At 35.1% G+C, this 14,191-nt stretch overlaps 1 protein-coding gene across 6 annotated transcripts in view; it reads left to right on the top strand.

Annotated features, from left to right (window-relative positions):
• The first annotated feature begins 8,104 nt into the window (after positions 1-8,104).
• LOC130047059 (multiple epidermal growth factor-like domains protein 10) overlaps positions 8,105-14,191 on the top strand; it is a 72,359-nt gene continuing 66,272 nt past the window's right edge. For 4 of the 6 annotated variants that reach the window (XM_056141253.1, XM_056141257.1, XM_056141256.1 and 1 more), the window contains exons 1-6: positions 8,127-8,264; positions 8,447-8,499; positions 9,427-9,552; positions 12,053-12,086; positions 12,252-12,310; positions 12,989-13,114. In XM_056141253.1, the coding sequence (XP_055997228.1) occupies positions 8,161-8,264; positions 8,447-8,499; positions 9,427-9,552; positions 12,053-12,086; positions 12,252-12,310; positions 12,989-13,114 (502 nt within the window). In that variant the 5' untranslated portion in view covers positions 8,127-8,160. Of the gene's footprint in view, positions 8,265-8,446; positions 8,500-9,426; positions 9,553-12,052; positions 12,087-12,251; positions 12,311-12,988; positions 13,115-14,191 lie in introns of all 6 variants that reach the window. The other 2 variants (XM_056141255.1, XM_056141254.1) reach the window with 2 other exon arrangements.

Genomic DNA, 14,191 nt, shown 5'->3' with positions numbered 1-14,191 from the left:
GTAGGTGAATCACAAGGGCAACCGGAACAGTAGTGCGATCTGAAAGACATGGATTGCCTGATCCCCTTCAACATGGGGCTAATATCAATAGTGCTTCAAGAAAAAGTTTAACACGCTCACGATCTCTTTCATAAGACACACACGGACGATTCTATAGGAAGTGTGATGAATGCAATCATTTAAACTTTCTCGGACATTACACCAAACCCCAATGTATGATTTCAGCAGTAATTATAGTAAGACAAAACTGAAACCATCTCATCGACCTGACAACACTGATTCTGAAACCTTTCCCGGGGAGATTAGCAATATATCAAATGATACCAACACGAGCTTACGATATTCGGAAGAAGAAATTAACGGGCTACAGCCGCGACCATTGTATAAACATCGACCGTATAGCTCAGTGAAATATAATAGGAAAATCACAAACTCCGGAGAGAATGATATTGATTATCCCGCGTACAGCTACACGGTTGAATGTCAGGTTTATTCTGACGATATGATTTTTTATTCAGAACGAACAGATGTCTGACTTTGTCGAAGATGTTGATGATGGATATGGGTTTCACAGAAAACATGTTCAAAGTGTGATTTTACATTCTAATACTTAGATGGATGCGATTACTTGACGTACATGTATGTAAGAAACTCATTCTTAATTTCTTCACTTTGTCTTATCGTATACATAATACTGAGGTCAATAGAATTGTACTCATTTGTAAAATTGTAAACAATGAATACTTGTTCTTTTTTTTAAATCCAAGATGAAGATAACTAACCGTGATCAATCTCATAAATCATAGAAGTAGTACCAAGTAGAGATGTGGGCAAGCATGGGCCTCTGTATATACCAGGGGTGGGATCAGGACCTTAGGAGGAGTACGCATCCCCTGTCGACCGGTATGATCGAATAAAATATGGTTTTCAGTGTATTTTGTCAAACATTTGTTGGCAATTTTTTTTTTAAAGGTATACGTACCATTCCTCTAAGATAGAAAAAAATAACACGGCAGGTGTAACATTAAATAGTGACTGCGTTTAAGAACGATCCCGAGGTCATTTTTGATGCTGAATGTTTGATCAATGTTTTCTTTACGTTGAAAATTGACCCAGACCTTTAATTAATTACCATCCCAATCGTGGAAGTTTGACCCTTAAAAATGATCCTTAGATATCTTTTCTCTTGAGACCAAATTTCAACATAGAAAAATGACTCTAATGTAAAGAATGTTTTCTGTACAGCTCATATCTTTGACAAGTGGCAGGGTCATATTTGAAAATAACTGCAGAGCTGTAGCTCTCTGAAAATATATTGGGGCACATCAGAGAGCTACAGATCCACCACTAATAAAAACCTTCGATTTACAGCGCACAAAACTGCGCACATTTGAGCCCTCCTATAGATATATTCTTGTGTTATTGATTCAAACATTTGATATCAACATTAATAACATAGTTTCCTACCTACTATACAGTACACGACACGAGTTTTATGCGTGTTCCACGCAACGCGGTGGAACAAATTTGCCCCAAACACGGTGGACCTTTAAAATTGTCGGCACCTTTGAAGTCCTATTTTTCCGCGCGAGCTAGACATTGAAGTCCACGGAGGATCTCCGTGGATGTCACCGCGCATCTCCGTGGATGTCACCTGTACCTCCGTCGATGTCACCGTGTACCTCCGTGTGATAAAACAAAGAAATAATTTCCGAAATGATTCACCCAAAAAACTTTTACATACCCTCACCCCATTACTTATTTAGAAATTAGCTATAAATCATTCAATTCTTGCAATTGTTGTTTAATGATACGTTGGTGTTTTCGGTTCATATCCGTATGTAGACTTCCCTGCAGACGTTCACACTTTTTTATGAAACGCCCAAATTCTCGACATCCTGTATATAAACACCTGTGTTATTCCTACCACTCGTCGGTACATTGTTTCACGGCACGTGCAGCACAATTTCACCAAATAAAAGAAAGATCATGAACAACGACAATCACATGCCAGTAATTTCAATTTGATAAACAGCAGTTCAAAGAAATGTGTACCATAAGCAATAGTTTATTTTTACGTAAGGTTTTCATTGTAATTAGGAATATGTGATTAAGGTCAGCTATATACATGTGCATGTTGACATTGGATATGAATTTCATTATGTACTCAACTGTGAAGCAATGTGAACAAAGAATCAAATTTTGATCACTTAAACAAATAAATATTAAAACTATCTTTACTTTTAAACAAACCTTTAGAAAACTTCGTACTTTCATTAGGAAAATTTCATTAGAATGCCCATACTTCACATTAATAATAACACGGTTTTTTTTTTTTAGGTTTTTTTTCGAACTTGATAAATACTTTATTACACGCATGTATTATTTACTAAATGTATATATAACAGCTTTTTGTCTTTATATTTTTGTATACCACTGCATAATGGTGATGAGATCCAATAAATTGAATTGAGTACATGTACCGTAGTCTTGAAATATCACAAAGTATAGAGTTGACAACGACTGAAATAAAAATGCAGACGTTTTCTCGTTTATTCAGTAATTCAATAACTTGCGCGTCTTCTGAATGAAAGTTGTAAAACAAACGTACTAGGTTTTGGACAGTTATAACATAATACGGGGGTAAAATTCATCTAATCTCCGCTAGCAATGGGTTTTGAGTCAACTGTGCCTTCGTGCACGAATAATCTCGGCTAACGAAGATGAAAAAACACCTATTTTTTATGATTACCAATGCTCTCTCTCTCTCTCTCTCTCTCTCTCTCTCTCTCTCTCTCTCTCTCTCTCTCATTATCTAATGCATCTAAAGATTAAATTAAAGATTTTAATAATCGATAGCGTATATGAATAAAAGCAAATAATCGTTAAGTCATTTCTGTTTATATTTATATTAGTTTTTTTTTTCATGAACTAGTTGCATTTGACACCGAGGATTTACATCCTTAAATATTGATTACAAACACGTAGAATCGGAGAGGGTGTACTTTGAAAACTTGAAAGGTTTTCGTAATCGGACAATTTAAGCACCATTTTTGTTGTTATTTTATTGCTTGTCAAGAAAATTTACACAACTTAACCGGCAACATACCCCTTCTGATACATTGAAAAATATAAGTAATGTTAGCACGGGGCTCTATAAAGTTCAATCTGCAGTTTGGTCATACTTCGTCATTCAATAACTTATTCAAAATAAAAAAAAAAATGTTTGTCGGGTTAGTGGTACTATGATGTATGACTATAACAATGACCTGTGTATAACTTGTACATTCCATGCAAATTCGAAGGGGTTTTCGCCTCAGTAGAACAATGGGAGTCAGCTAATCCGTGTATTTGAAATCAACAGAAGTGCTTAGCTTCTTGCGGAAAGTGTGAAATATATTGGGTCGGCGTAAGATACCCGTGATCTTAGACTAGATCTGATATCGCGCCGACCCAATATATTTCACACTTTTCATGAGAAGTCAAAACCAAAACTAGCTAACCGTAATTTAGTTATACTGTGAGAAAGACCCTAAGAATTTGCATGGTATATACTTATTATACAAAAATCATTGCATTATCCAGACACTCCCGATGAACATTTTTTTTATGAAAACCTCTATCAAAGTACATCGAACATAAGTCTCGGTCAAATGTAATTAACTCGGGATTTTAAAAATAAATCATTCGATGGTTTGTATTTTTGCTTCTATTAATTACGTAATAAATTAATTCCAATTTGTTAATCATCGACAATGCTCTAATTTCTATATTGGATAAAGTTATATTTGTCAAGATGCATATCAACACAATATGATGGAGGTAATTATGTTAAACAGCGCATTTGTCACAGAGAGAGAGAGAGAGCACATCGGTAATTATTAAATATCCCTATCACATGTTGTACATGTATGTTTTTCATTTACTGAATATACTAATTCGCATTCAAAACAGGAATTGCCTACAAGTACGCATTATTTAAACATAGAATTTTTAGAATATTTTAATGAAGAAAGAAGACTAAAAGAAAAAAAGTCAAAACCAGGTTTTCTCAAAAACATAATATATAGTGTTTGGTATCATTGGAATTGGCTCAATATGCTGAAAAACAATATAAGTATCAGGGGGGGGGGGAAATATTGACATTTTTTCTTTTCTTAAAATTCCACCCTTATCTTGATTATTTGGCATGCGGCACATTTTCACATCTCCCGCAAGGCGCCCGTGGCCAGAACAAAGCTCTTAGCAGCTGTGTGTATTCGCAAATAACACACACCGTGGAACACGGAGGACACGGTGTGTCTCCGTGGATTTTCCTCCGTGGTCTTTCCACGGTGGGGTGTATAAAACTCGTGTCGTGTACTGTACTTGTGTCCAAACATACCTCTCAATATACTTTAAGGAATACAAAATAGAGAATTGCACAAACACGTACCCATGGATATACCAGAGGTGGTATCAGGTACCTAGGAGGAGTAAGCATCCCCTCTCGACCGGTCAAACCCGCCGTGAGCTCTATATGTTGATCAGGTAAACGGAGTTATCCGTAGTCAAAATCATTTTGCCAAGAATGGCCTAACGATGGGTATGAAACCCAAAGATAGGTTGTTTTGGCAAACCAGATCATTATAAAGTGGGACATTAAACGATGCTGTTGAAACCCCTGTAACATCAATTTGTTTGTCAGTAGCCTAACTTGATTTAAAAACTGATTATATGAAGAACAAGCTCTTGCGAATGGAATCATTTGGGAGATATAAACACCACAGACCGGTGATGATGGAATTGCTACATACATATATGAAGTTGACGATGGAGAAACTAAAACTATCCCGTTTGTCATAATGTTGATTTTTTTAAAATGTAGTTTGTCGTTAATATTTATTTTCAATAGAATATCTAAAGGTGGAGTAGATGTTGAGTACTTTCTGGGGTCTTTTATTTCGTTCGTGGGGATCTAATGGGGATTCGGATTAGAATAGGTCCTTAGTACTCCTCACTTATCAATGAATCGTCTAAATGGGGCGGTCATTCGGATGAGATCGCAAAATATCAGGCCTTGTGTCACAGCAGGTGTGGCACGCTAAAGATCACTCCCTCCTTAATATATCGAAAACGACGAGCATGTGACGTCTCCGTATGCGTGAAATATTCTCGAGCGGGACATGGAATGAAATAGTCGATTCATACCAGAATGGTCGACTTGCCTTGTATTCATTTAAAGACTTGCAATGTTTGACGGCGCAAATCCATGGAAGGAACAACATATGTGTGAAGCCGATGGAGTTCCACCAAAAGCAGAGATGTGTGTCCCCGTTTCAGCGTCTTCGTAACAAGACGAACAGCAGTATGATGCACCCATTGCATTCGGTCCAATCCCCCCCCCCCAAATATAAACAATTCAATTCATCAGTTGAAATGGTTTTTGAATTGCAAGAAATGAAGACACACAAGAGCTGACACAATCTACGATATACAATTAAGAAATCAACTATTCAAGATATGACAAATGTGAAAGTTAACTTTAAAGAGATGATACATGTAATTCATGAAACAATTTGAGGAGTATTTATTTCGATAACATGGATTTAAGTTATGTCATCAGTATACTCAGGTGACCTATTGTAAATGGTCAGTGTCATCCGTCATGCGTAACAATTTAACTTTTTTAACTTCTTTAATTTTTGATAAGTGCCTTTCCAATTCCTTTGAAATTTAGTATGAAGCATCTTAAGGGCACGGGCGACATCAACAATAATTTTCAGGAGTTATCCACTCCCTGGGCCTACGATGACTGATCACAAGAAGGGGATATTTGCGTTTTCCATTTTTGTTGAAGAAGCTACTGTCTATGATGTCAAAAAGGCTGGTCTTCAATTTATCGTGAGGAATGGACGTATAAAGAGTTGAAACGTCATACGTTTTGATGTCGATTTGACAAAAAAGTTGTTTTTTTAATTTCAAGTTTACTAAAAGTTCTTTAGAATGTTTTAGAATCCACATTGCATTTACACCACTTCTGGCATTTGTAATCGCACAGTATGTTTGAAGTTTCTCCTTTACAGCAAATAATATTTTCGTGAGGAGTAAAGACAGGGACTGGATCCAGCAATGTATATTTGTTTGTAAGGGATTTTATGAAGTTTAGGAATCCAGTATACGGTAACTCATATTCATCCGCCCCATTGACTAGGATATTAAATGTGTCTAAAACTGATGCTTAATTTTGAAAACTTTTGTCTTTTGAAAGGACAGTTGGAGTATATGTACGATTACTAAACGTGGGAGTAATGCCAAGTTCCTTTAAAATACAGTTGTAAAAATGAGTCTTATAAACTAAGACAATGTTGTTACAAGATTGGCCAGCTGGAACCAAAAAATATTCCTCATGTAAACTGTCTAATTCTTTAACCACTTCTGGTTTACTAAACATAGAAGGATAGATGGTAGGTACTTTTGTTTTAATGTGTCTGATGCGGGATCTTATATTCCTCATACACTTTTAATCCATTCTGACAATGTATCAGGTTCTTCTTTTTCATAGTTAGCCCATGGTCTGTTATAATCCTGGACAGAACTAAGAAAAGAAATGAAGTCCTGTCACCAATTGAACGACCGGGGTTCTCTGTATTTAATACCTTTTAGAATAAATCATTTGAGGTCCTCATTTTCAACTTTATCAGCATCACTAGTAATGACTTGTTTAGCTGAACTATAGTTGAAAGAAGTCGAAGAACAAGAACAAGTTGGAATACACGACTGAACTTTTTAATTACGAAGAGTGTTGCTTATGTTGACGCATCTATTCCTTTGTTTGTAAGAACCGGTGACTTGAAATTTGGCATGCAAGTAGTTAAAACATTAATATATGCATGGAAAACAACAAACTACTCATAGCATACCTAGTTTAAGATTTTTTAGGCATTTGAAGCGAGTGGTTAGTTTTTTATCTGTGTCAGATTTAGACCCCTTTCTATATTTATGGTATCACAGAGTTCGGGTCCAAAACGGGCTTAGCCCCTGTGCATCATTTGCCCTTCTGTTTATCTTATTTCCGTTTTGACAAGAGTGCAAGTCTGCTTGTCTGGAATTCCTTGTCATTCACACACACACACACACACACACACACACACACACACACACACACACACACACATATATATATATATATATATATATATATATATATATATATATAGTCGGCAGTCTGGTATCGATGATTTCATTTATGCACTTCCCATGACTTCCTATTGAAACAAACTTCTTATGACTTCCTAATTAAAATTCCGTGTGGATTCGGGTTAAAATAGGTCTTCAGTACCTCCTTGCTTGGCGAAAGAGGCAACTAAATGGGATAAATTGGATAAGACTGGAAAAACCGAGGTCCCGTGTCACAGCAGGTGTGGCAAGATAAAGATCCTTCCCTGCTCAATGTCCGTAATCGCTCAGCATAGGCCTAAATTTTGCATCCCTTCACTGGCAGTGGTGACGCCTGCAAATGAGTGAAACATTCTCGAGAGGGACTTAAAACACCCTTCAATCAGTCAATCATGCAGTCCTATTTCAACTTTCAAAGGAACAAATTTTTAATCTTTTAAGCGAATATGATGTACATGTGGACTTTATCGCTTGTTGACGTACCTATATGTAAAAGTGAAACAAACCTCCTGAAAAACACATCCTCACGCTGGAAAATGCCACCAATTACAATATATTGTAGCTTTCAGCTCTTACGATCTTGGTTTTTAAGCTTGCAATGAAATTCATTACACGCCTCTTTTGTCCAATTCAGAAAAAGAATTTATATGAAAGGTGAAGATAGCGAAAAGTGATCAATCTCATAACTCCTATAAGGAATACCAAATAAAGAGATGGACAAACACAGATCACTGGACATACCAGAGGTGGGATTGGGTGCTTAGTAGGAATAGACACACCCTGCCGACCGGTCACACCCGAATTTCTAGGTATGATACTACCAAAAATCGAGCTCACTACCAACCGTTCAGGAAGTGACAGATCCATCAACTTAGATACGTTGGGGGTACTACAGGAAATTACTGATTTATGAACTCACGCCAGGAAATATGTTGTATAAAAGGAAATATTTGAAAAAAGCACGGGGAAGCATTGCGTGGGAAATATTTTGACAGTTTGAAAATGTATGTGATGAAGTTTTTAAAGATATGGCATTTTTATTTGTGTATAAAAGGAGTTTTCAGCCTTACAGCAAATCAAACAGATATCGGCCTTTGTAACAATGAGTAAGTAGCATTTGGACATAATCTATAATAAACATACGATAATTGTATTCTGATTAAATGCAGGTAGATACACCACGACATTTTATGAATTGTGATAATATATACCGGTTTTATGATAATACATTATGATATGTATACATCGGTTTCATGACACATTGTTAATAAAGTGTCTTTTCATATAGAGGGAAGGTAAAATGTTGTGCGGATTACAGAAATGTTTCAGGAAGATGTGAACGTACGTATTCGTTGTTATTACAGTCATTGGAAATTCGTGTGTAATTGTACATGTAGTAGGAGATTGTCTGAAATTCGTTGAATTGCATCTTGAGTTTTAGATCAACAACATTTTCTAAAAAGCTATATAGCAATTTAACACATTACTATATATACATGATTATAGCTTTTATAACGGGAATGATTACGCATTGTATATGGGGCTCACGGCGGGTGTGACCGGTCAACAGGGGATGCTTACTCCTCCTACGCACCTCATCCCACCTCTGGTGTGTCCAGGGGTCAGTGTTTGCCCAACTATCTATTTTGTATTGCTTGTAGGAGTTATGAGATTGATCACTGTTCGTTATCTTCACCTTGCATGAAAGGAAAGTTGCATTTTGTTATTTAAGATTTCCTGTTGAATTTTAGTACTTTAAAACCTATTGTGTATGGTCAAAATTGTGCAATAAAACCGATAACAAAAAGTTTTTACAACGCATCCACGCGTTACACGATATAAAATTCTCAACCAATAATAAAAAGAAAAGTGTACGTGAACGTCTCCATTATTCTAAAACGTCTCTATTCCGTTTATTACATTTGCACTTATTCATTATCTTAACATTTATTTCTATTGTGCAAACACTTGTCTATTGTGTTGGAACTATTTAAACCCATTAAATCTTCCCTATTGTTGTAAGTTGTTCTTTATTGGTTTTACATTTGTATTTTGTTAATACTTCTCCACTGTGTTAGCAGTTCTCTACTGTGTTAGGAGTTCTATATAGTGTCAACCCATTTCCATACGAATTCCCTGATGTGTTCTTTTGTTTTTAACTCACCTCAGCTTTATTACATTAATAGTTTTTGCTTGAGTTTAGGGGATGAACTATATAAAGTTAGTGTGTATTAAGATATCTAAAATATATTAATAATTTCTAAACAGCATGTCTGGGTTCATTTGGAGAGGCCTGTGAAAAAAACTGCCCGAATGGATATTATGGACATGGATGTAGAAATAAATGTGACTGTTTGCCAACTGAACCATGTCACGAAATCCACGGTTGTTTAAGTAAGTTTTATGCATGTCTAGTTTCAATGCAGGAAAAAGCGCTATTTTGCTAAATTCATTTTATTTCACTTTCAACTTGAAAGCTGTGACATATCTACATTTTTAGGAGACGGAATAATTCCATAGAAACAAAATACAGTAATTAAAGTCTTGCATATCTTATTGAAAATAGATATCAATGACAAATTAATGACTCAACTTCATTATACATAGGATGATTTAGCCTTATCGCCAATTTCCCATATTGATGAAACAATATTCCATTATTACCTGCATATGTTGTTTAAATATCTCAACTGATTCGATACGAAATAGCTTGTTCTGTGTATAATCAATTCTAAATCGAAGCAGGCTACTGAAAAGCAAATTAATGTAACAGGGTTTCAAGGTAATACAAGGTGTAACTGACGGTATTTTCCATCCATTCAATTATGGACTAAATATCACCTATTGGTATAACAATATAGTTCCCCAAGATCTCAAGAAAAATGCAGCAAAATAAACAAGGTAATATTGTTTGGGAGTATGCCTAGAATGAGCGTTTCGTATAAACCGCCATTGCATCGTATACAGGGACATTAGAACGATGATTGACAAGCATATTCGGGTTGCTGAGACTGAGATTATTTACAAAGACGGAAATTGACGTGTGTAACTACACGTTTGTTTTGTTTTAGAATATTACATCGTTTCATGAATAACGGAAAGTACTCTAAATATAATGATTTCGGAAAAGTGCCACTCAAATAAAATTTCGATATTGAATTTTCTATTAAATTGTTTATAAATCCGACACGTGCTTAGTGCCTCTCTTCCTTTTTTCCGAACTGGTGACCTCCGAGGTCAATGCACATCGGAGATTACGAGGAAGAATCACTGACAATATGACAATGATTCATGATTTGACATTTTCTGCTAACTTGATGGGTTTATTGTTTCGGATTCACACTGAATTTATGATTTTTTTATATTTAATTTCAAATATGTTAAATATTTGTTCTTTTATTTTTCAATTGATTTACCGTCGGTTACAGCTCGTATTCCTTTCAACATTCTCGTTTAATGTCACCATTTCGCAAATTCTATGATTGTGTAACGGGATAGCGCTACTTGACTATCCCATTTATTACACCAAAAATGTAGTACCATTACTCAACGGTCCGTTTCAATCCAAAGTCATCCGTTCTAAATCAAATGATAAACAGAACGATGGAAATCAACGGAAAATAGTTCCAATAACTAAGACTAAAGAAACATTACGTTAAGTCCATAAAACATATTAAAATGATATAAGTTTAATTAATTCGTAACTACATAACCAATTCATTACCTTAAAATTCATTCTTCTCTCTAACCAACAAATGGAAGAATAGTTTGGCGGATTAAAACATAAATCGGAAATAGCTCTTCATAATGCATTGCGGCATGATTGTGATAAAAATAAAACGGCTGCAGCTTACAGCATGCTTATACAAGAAAAATAGCGATAGATACGCAACGGGATTAAAACATCGAGTAGATTGTAGTTATGTAACAACACATGTACAAGGATTTCTACAAAAGACATAGTGAAAATTTAGGAAGTTTATTATACTTCACACATGTTTGTCTACTTTGAATTTGCCTACGTAACGAAACAATAGTAGCACACATAACATGATTAGATTGCTCAACATTATTGACTTCTATCATAAATATCTTCCCTCATTAGAGGCTGTGATTCTAAACAATTCACATTAAAATTGTAACAGCCAAATCTTTACAGTTTGCCAATACTACCTATCATTGAGTTAACCGCTGTCTGACGTGTTTCCTACCGATTGTCAAGCCGTTCTTCTTGGTATACTGATTTTGACTACGGATTACTCAATTTACCTGATGAAAAAATGGGGCTCAGGGAGGGTGACTGGTTGACAGGAGATGTTTACTCATAGGCACCTGACCCCACCTCTGTTGTGTCCAGTGGTCCATATGTTTTTGACTCTCTATTTTGTATTGCTTATATGAGTATGTATACGTCTGAGTTGTTAGTTTACCATTACAATAAATATGAAGCAGATGTTGATGGCTCAGTGTTGTCTTTTATCCCACCGTTCACTGTGCTATATTGAAGCGGCATGTGAGTGAAAATGGTTATGTTTAAGAGATAAAACGTCGATATATCTAACTGTCGAGTTGAAGGCTACAGACAGTTATTTTTTCTTCTCAAGTAGAAGCTGAAAGGTGAAGATAACAAACAGAGATCAATCTCATAACTCCTATAAGCAATGCATTATAGATAGTTGGGCAAACGCTTACCCCTGGGCTCACCAGAGTACTGATTTATGAACTGATACCAGATTTTTTTCCCATATGACATAAAAGGAAATATTTGTAACAAGCACGGGGAAATATTACTTGGGAAATATTTTGCCAGTTATTTTTATGAAAATTTATGTGAAGAAATTTTGAAAGACATGGTATTTTTATTTGTGCATAAAAGGATTTTTCATCCTTGCAGCAAATAGAACAGGACACGGCGATTGTTATGATGAGTAAGTAGCAATTAAATAATACTTATTATATTTTGTAAAAGACATGTGATATTATAATTGTATTCTAATCAAATACATGTAGATACACTAAGCCATTTTAGGAATTGTTAAAATATATACCGGTTTCATGACACGTTAATAATAAAATGTCTTTTCATACGCAAGATTGACAGGGAAGCTGAGATGTTGCTCTGATTACAGAAATGTTTCAGGAAGATGTGAACGTATGTATTCGTATTTATTACAGCTGTTTTATGTGTAATTGTACCTGTAGTAGGATATTTTCTGAAATTTGTTGTATTACATCTTGAGTTTTGGTTAGGGTGGCATCGTCATCAACATTTTCTAAACAGTTGTATAACAAAGTTGCGTTTTGTTATTTCAGATTTTCTGTTTCAAAATTGAGTAATTTAAATGCATATTGTATATGATCAAAAATGCGCCATGAAACCGATAACATTTTTTACAACGCATCCACGCGTGAAACGATATAAAAATCTCAACCAAAAAATAAAAGAAAGATGTATGTGAACGTCTCCATTATTCTAAAAAACCTCTCTATTCCATTTATTACGTTTGCACTTAGTTATGCCTTAAGGTATCTCGCTATTGTGCAAACGCTTGTCTATTGTGTTGGAACTATTTAAATGCATTAAATCTTCCCTATTGTTGTAACATGTTCTTTATTGGTTTTACACTTGTATTGTGTTAACACTTCCTCACTGTGTTAGCAGTTCTATATAGTGTCAACACATTTCCATATGAATTCTCTGATGTGTTATTTTGTTTTAAACTCACCTGAACTTTATTACATTAATAGTTTTTACCTGAGTTTATTCGATGAACTATATAAAGTTATAATGTATTAAGATATCTAAAATATATCATTTATGTATAAACAGCATGTCTAGGTTCATTTGGATTTGACTGTAATATAACCTGCCCTGATGGATATTATGGACATGGATGTAGAAATAAATGTGACTGTTTGCCAACTGAATCATGTCACGAAATTCATGGTTGTTTGGGTAAGTTTTATGCATGTAAAACTTATACGGTACTAATTTTGATGCACCAGATGCGCATTTCGACAAATAATGTCTCTTCAGTGATGCTCAACCGAAATGTTTGAAATCCGAAATAGCTATGAAGTTTTAGAGCTAAATATAGCCAAAAACAGCGTGCCAAAAAAGTGGAGTCAAATTCGTCCAAGGATAAGAGCTATGCATGAGGGAGATAATCCTGAATTTCTAAATTTTATAACAGCAATTAAATATACATCCGTATTTTCAAGGTAGTAACGAAGTACTTAGCTACTGGGCTGTAGAGACCTCAGGGGACTAACAGTCCACCAGCAGAGAACTCGATCCAGGGGTCATAATGTAAAACTTATACGGTACCAATTTTGATGCACCAGATGCGCATTTCGACAAATAATGTCTCTTCAGTGATGCTCAACCGAAATGTTTGAAATCCGAAATAACTATGAAGTTTTAGAGCTAAATATAGCCAAAAAACAGCGTGCCAAAAAAGTGGAGCCAAATTCGTCCAAGGATAAGAGCTATGCATGAGGGAGATAATCCTGAATTTATAAATTTTATAACAGCAATTAAATATACATCCGTATTTTCAAGGTAGTAACGAAGTACTTAGCTACTGGGTCTATTTTCAATGCAGGAAAAAGTGTATTTTGCTAAATTCATTTTATTTCACTTTCAACTTGAAGGCTGTGACATATCTACATTTTTAGGAGACGGAAAAAATCCATAGAAACAAAACACAGTAATTAAAGTCTTGCATATCTTATTGAAAATAGATATCAATGGCAAACTAATAACTCAACTTCATTATACATAGGATGATTTAGCCTTATCGCCAATTTCCCATATTGATGAAACAATATTCCATTATTATCTGCATATGTTGTTTAAATATATCAACTGATTCGATACGAAATAGCTTGTTCTGTGCATAATCAATTCTAAATCGAAGCACGCCAATGAAAAGCAAATTAATGTAACATGGGTTTCAAGGCGATGCAAGGTGTAACTGACGGTATTTTCCATCCATTCAATTATGGACTAAATATCACCTATTGGTATAAC

Source organism: Ostrea edulis, chromosome 6 (genome assembly GCF_947568905.1).
Source record: "Ostrea edulis chromosome 6, xbOstEdul1.1, whole genome shotgun sequence".
In the NCBI taxonomy this organism is placed as follows: Eukaryota; Metazoa; Mollusca; class Bivalvia; order Ostreida; family Ostreidae; genus Ostrea; species Ostrea edulis.
Note: the sequence above shows the minus strand (reverse complement) of the source record. Positions and strands in the feature narration are given on the sequence as shown.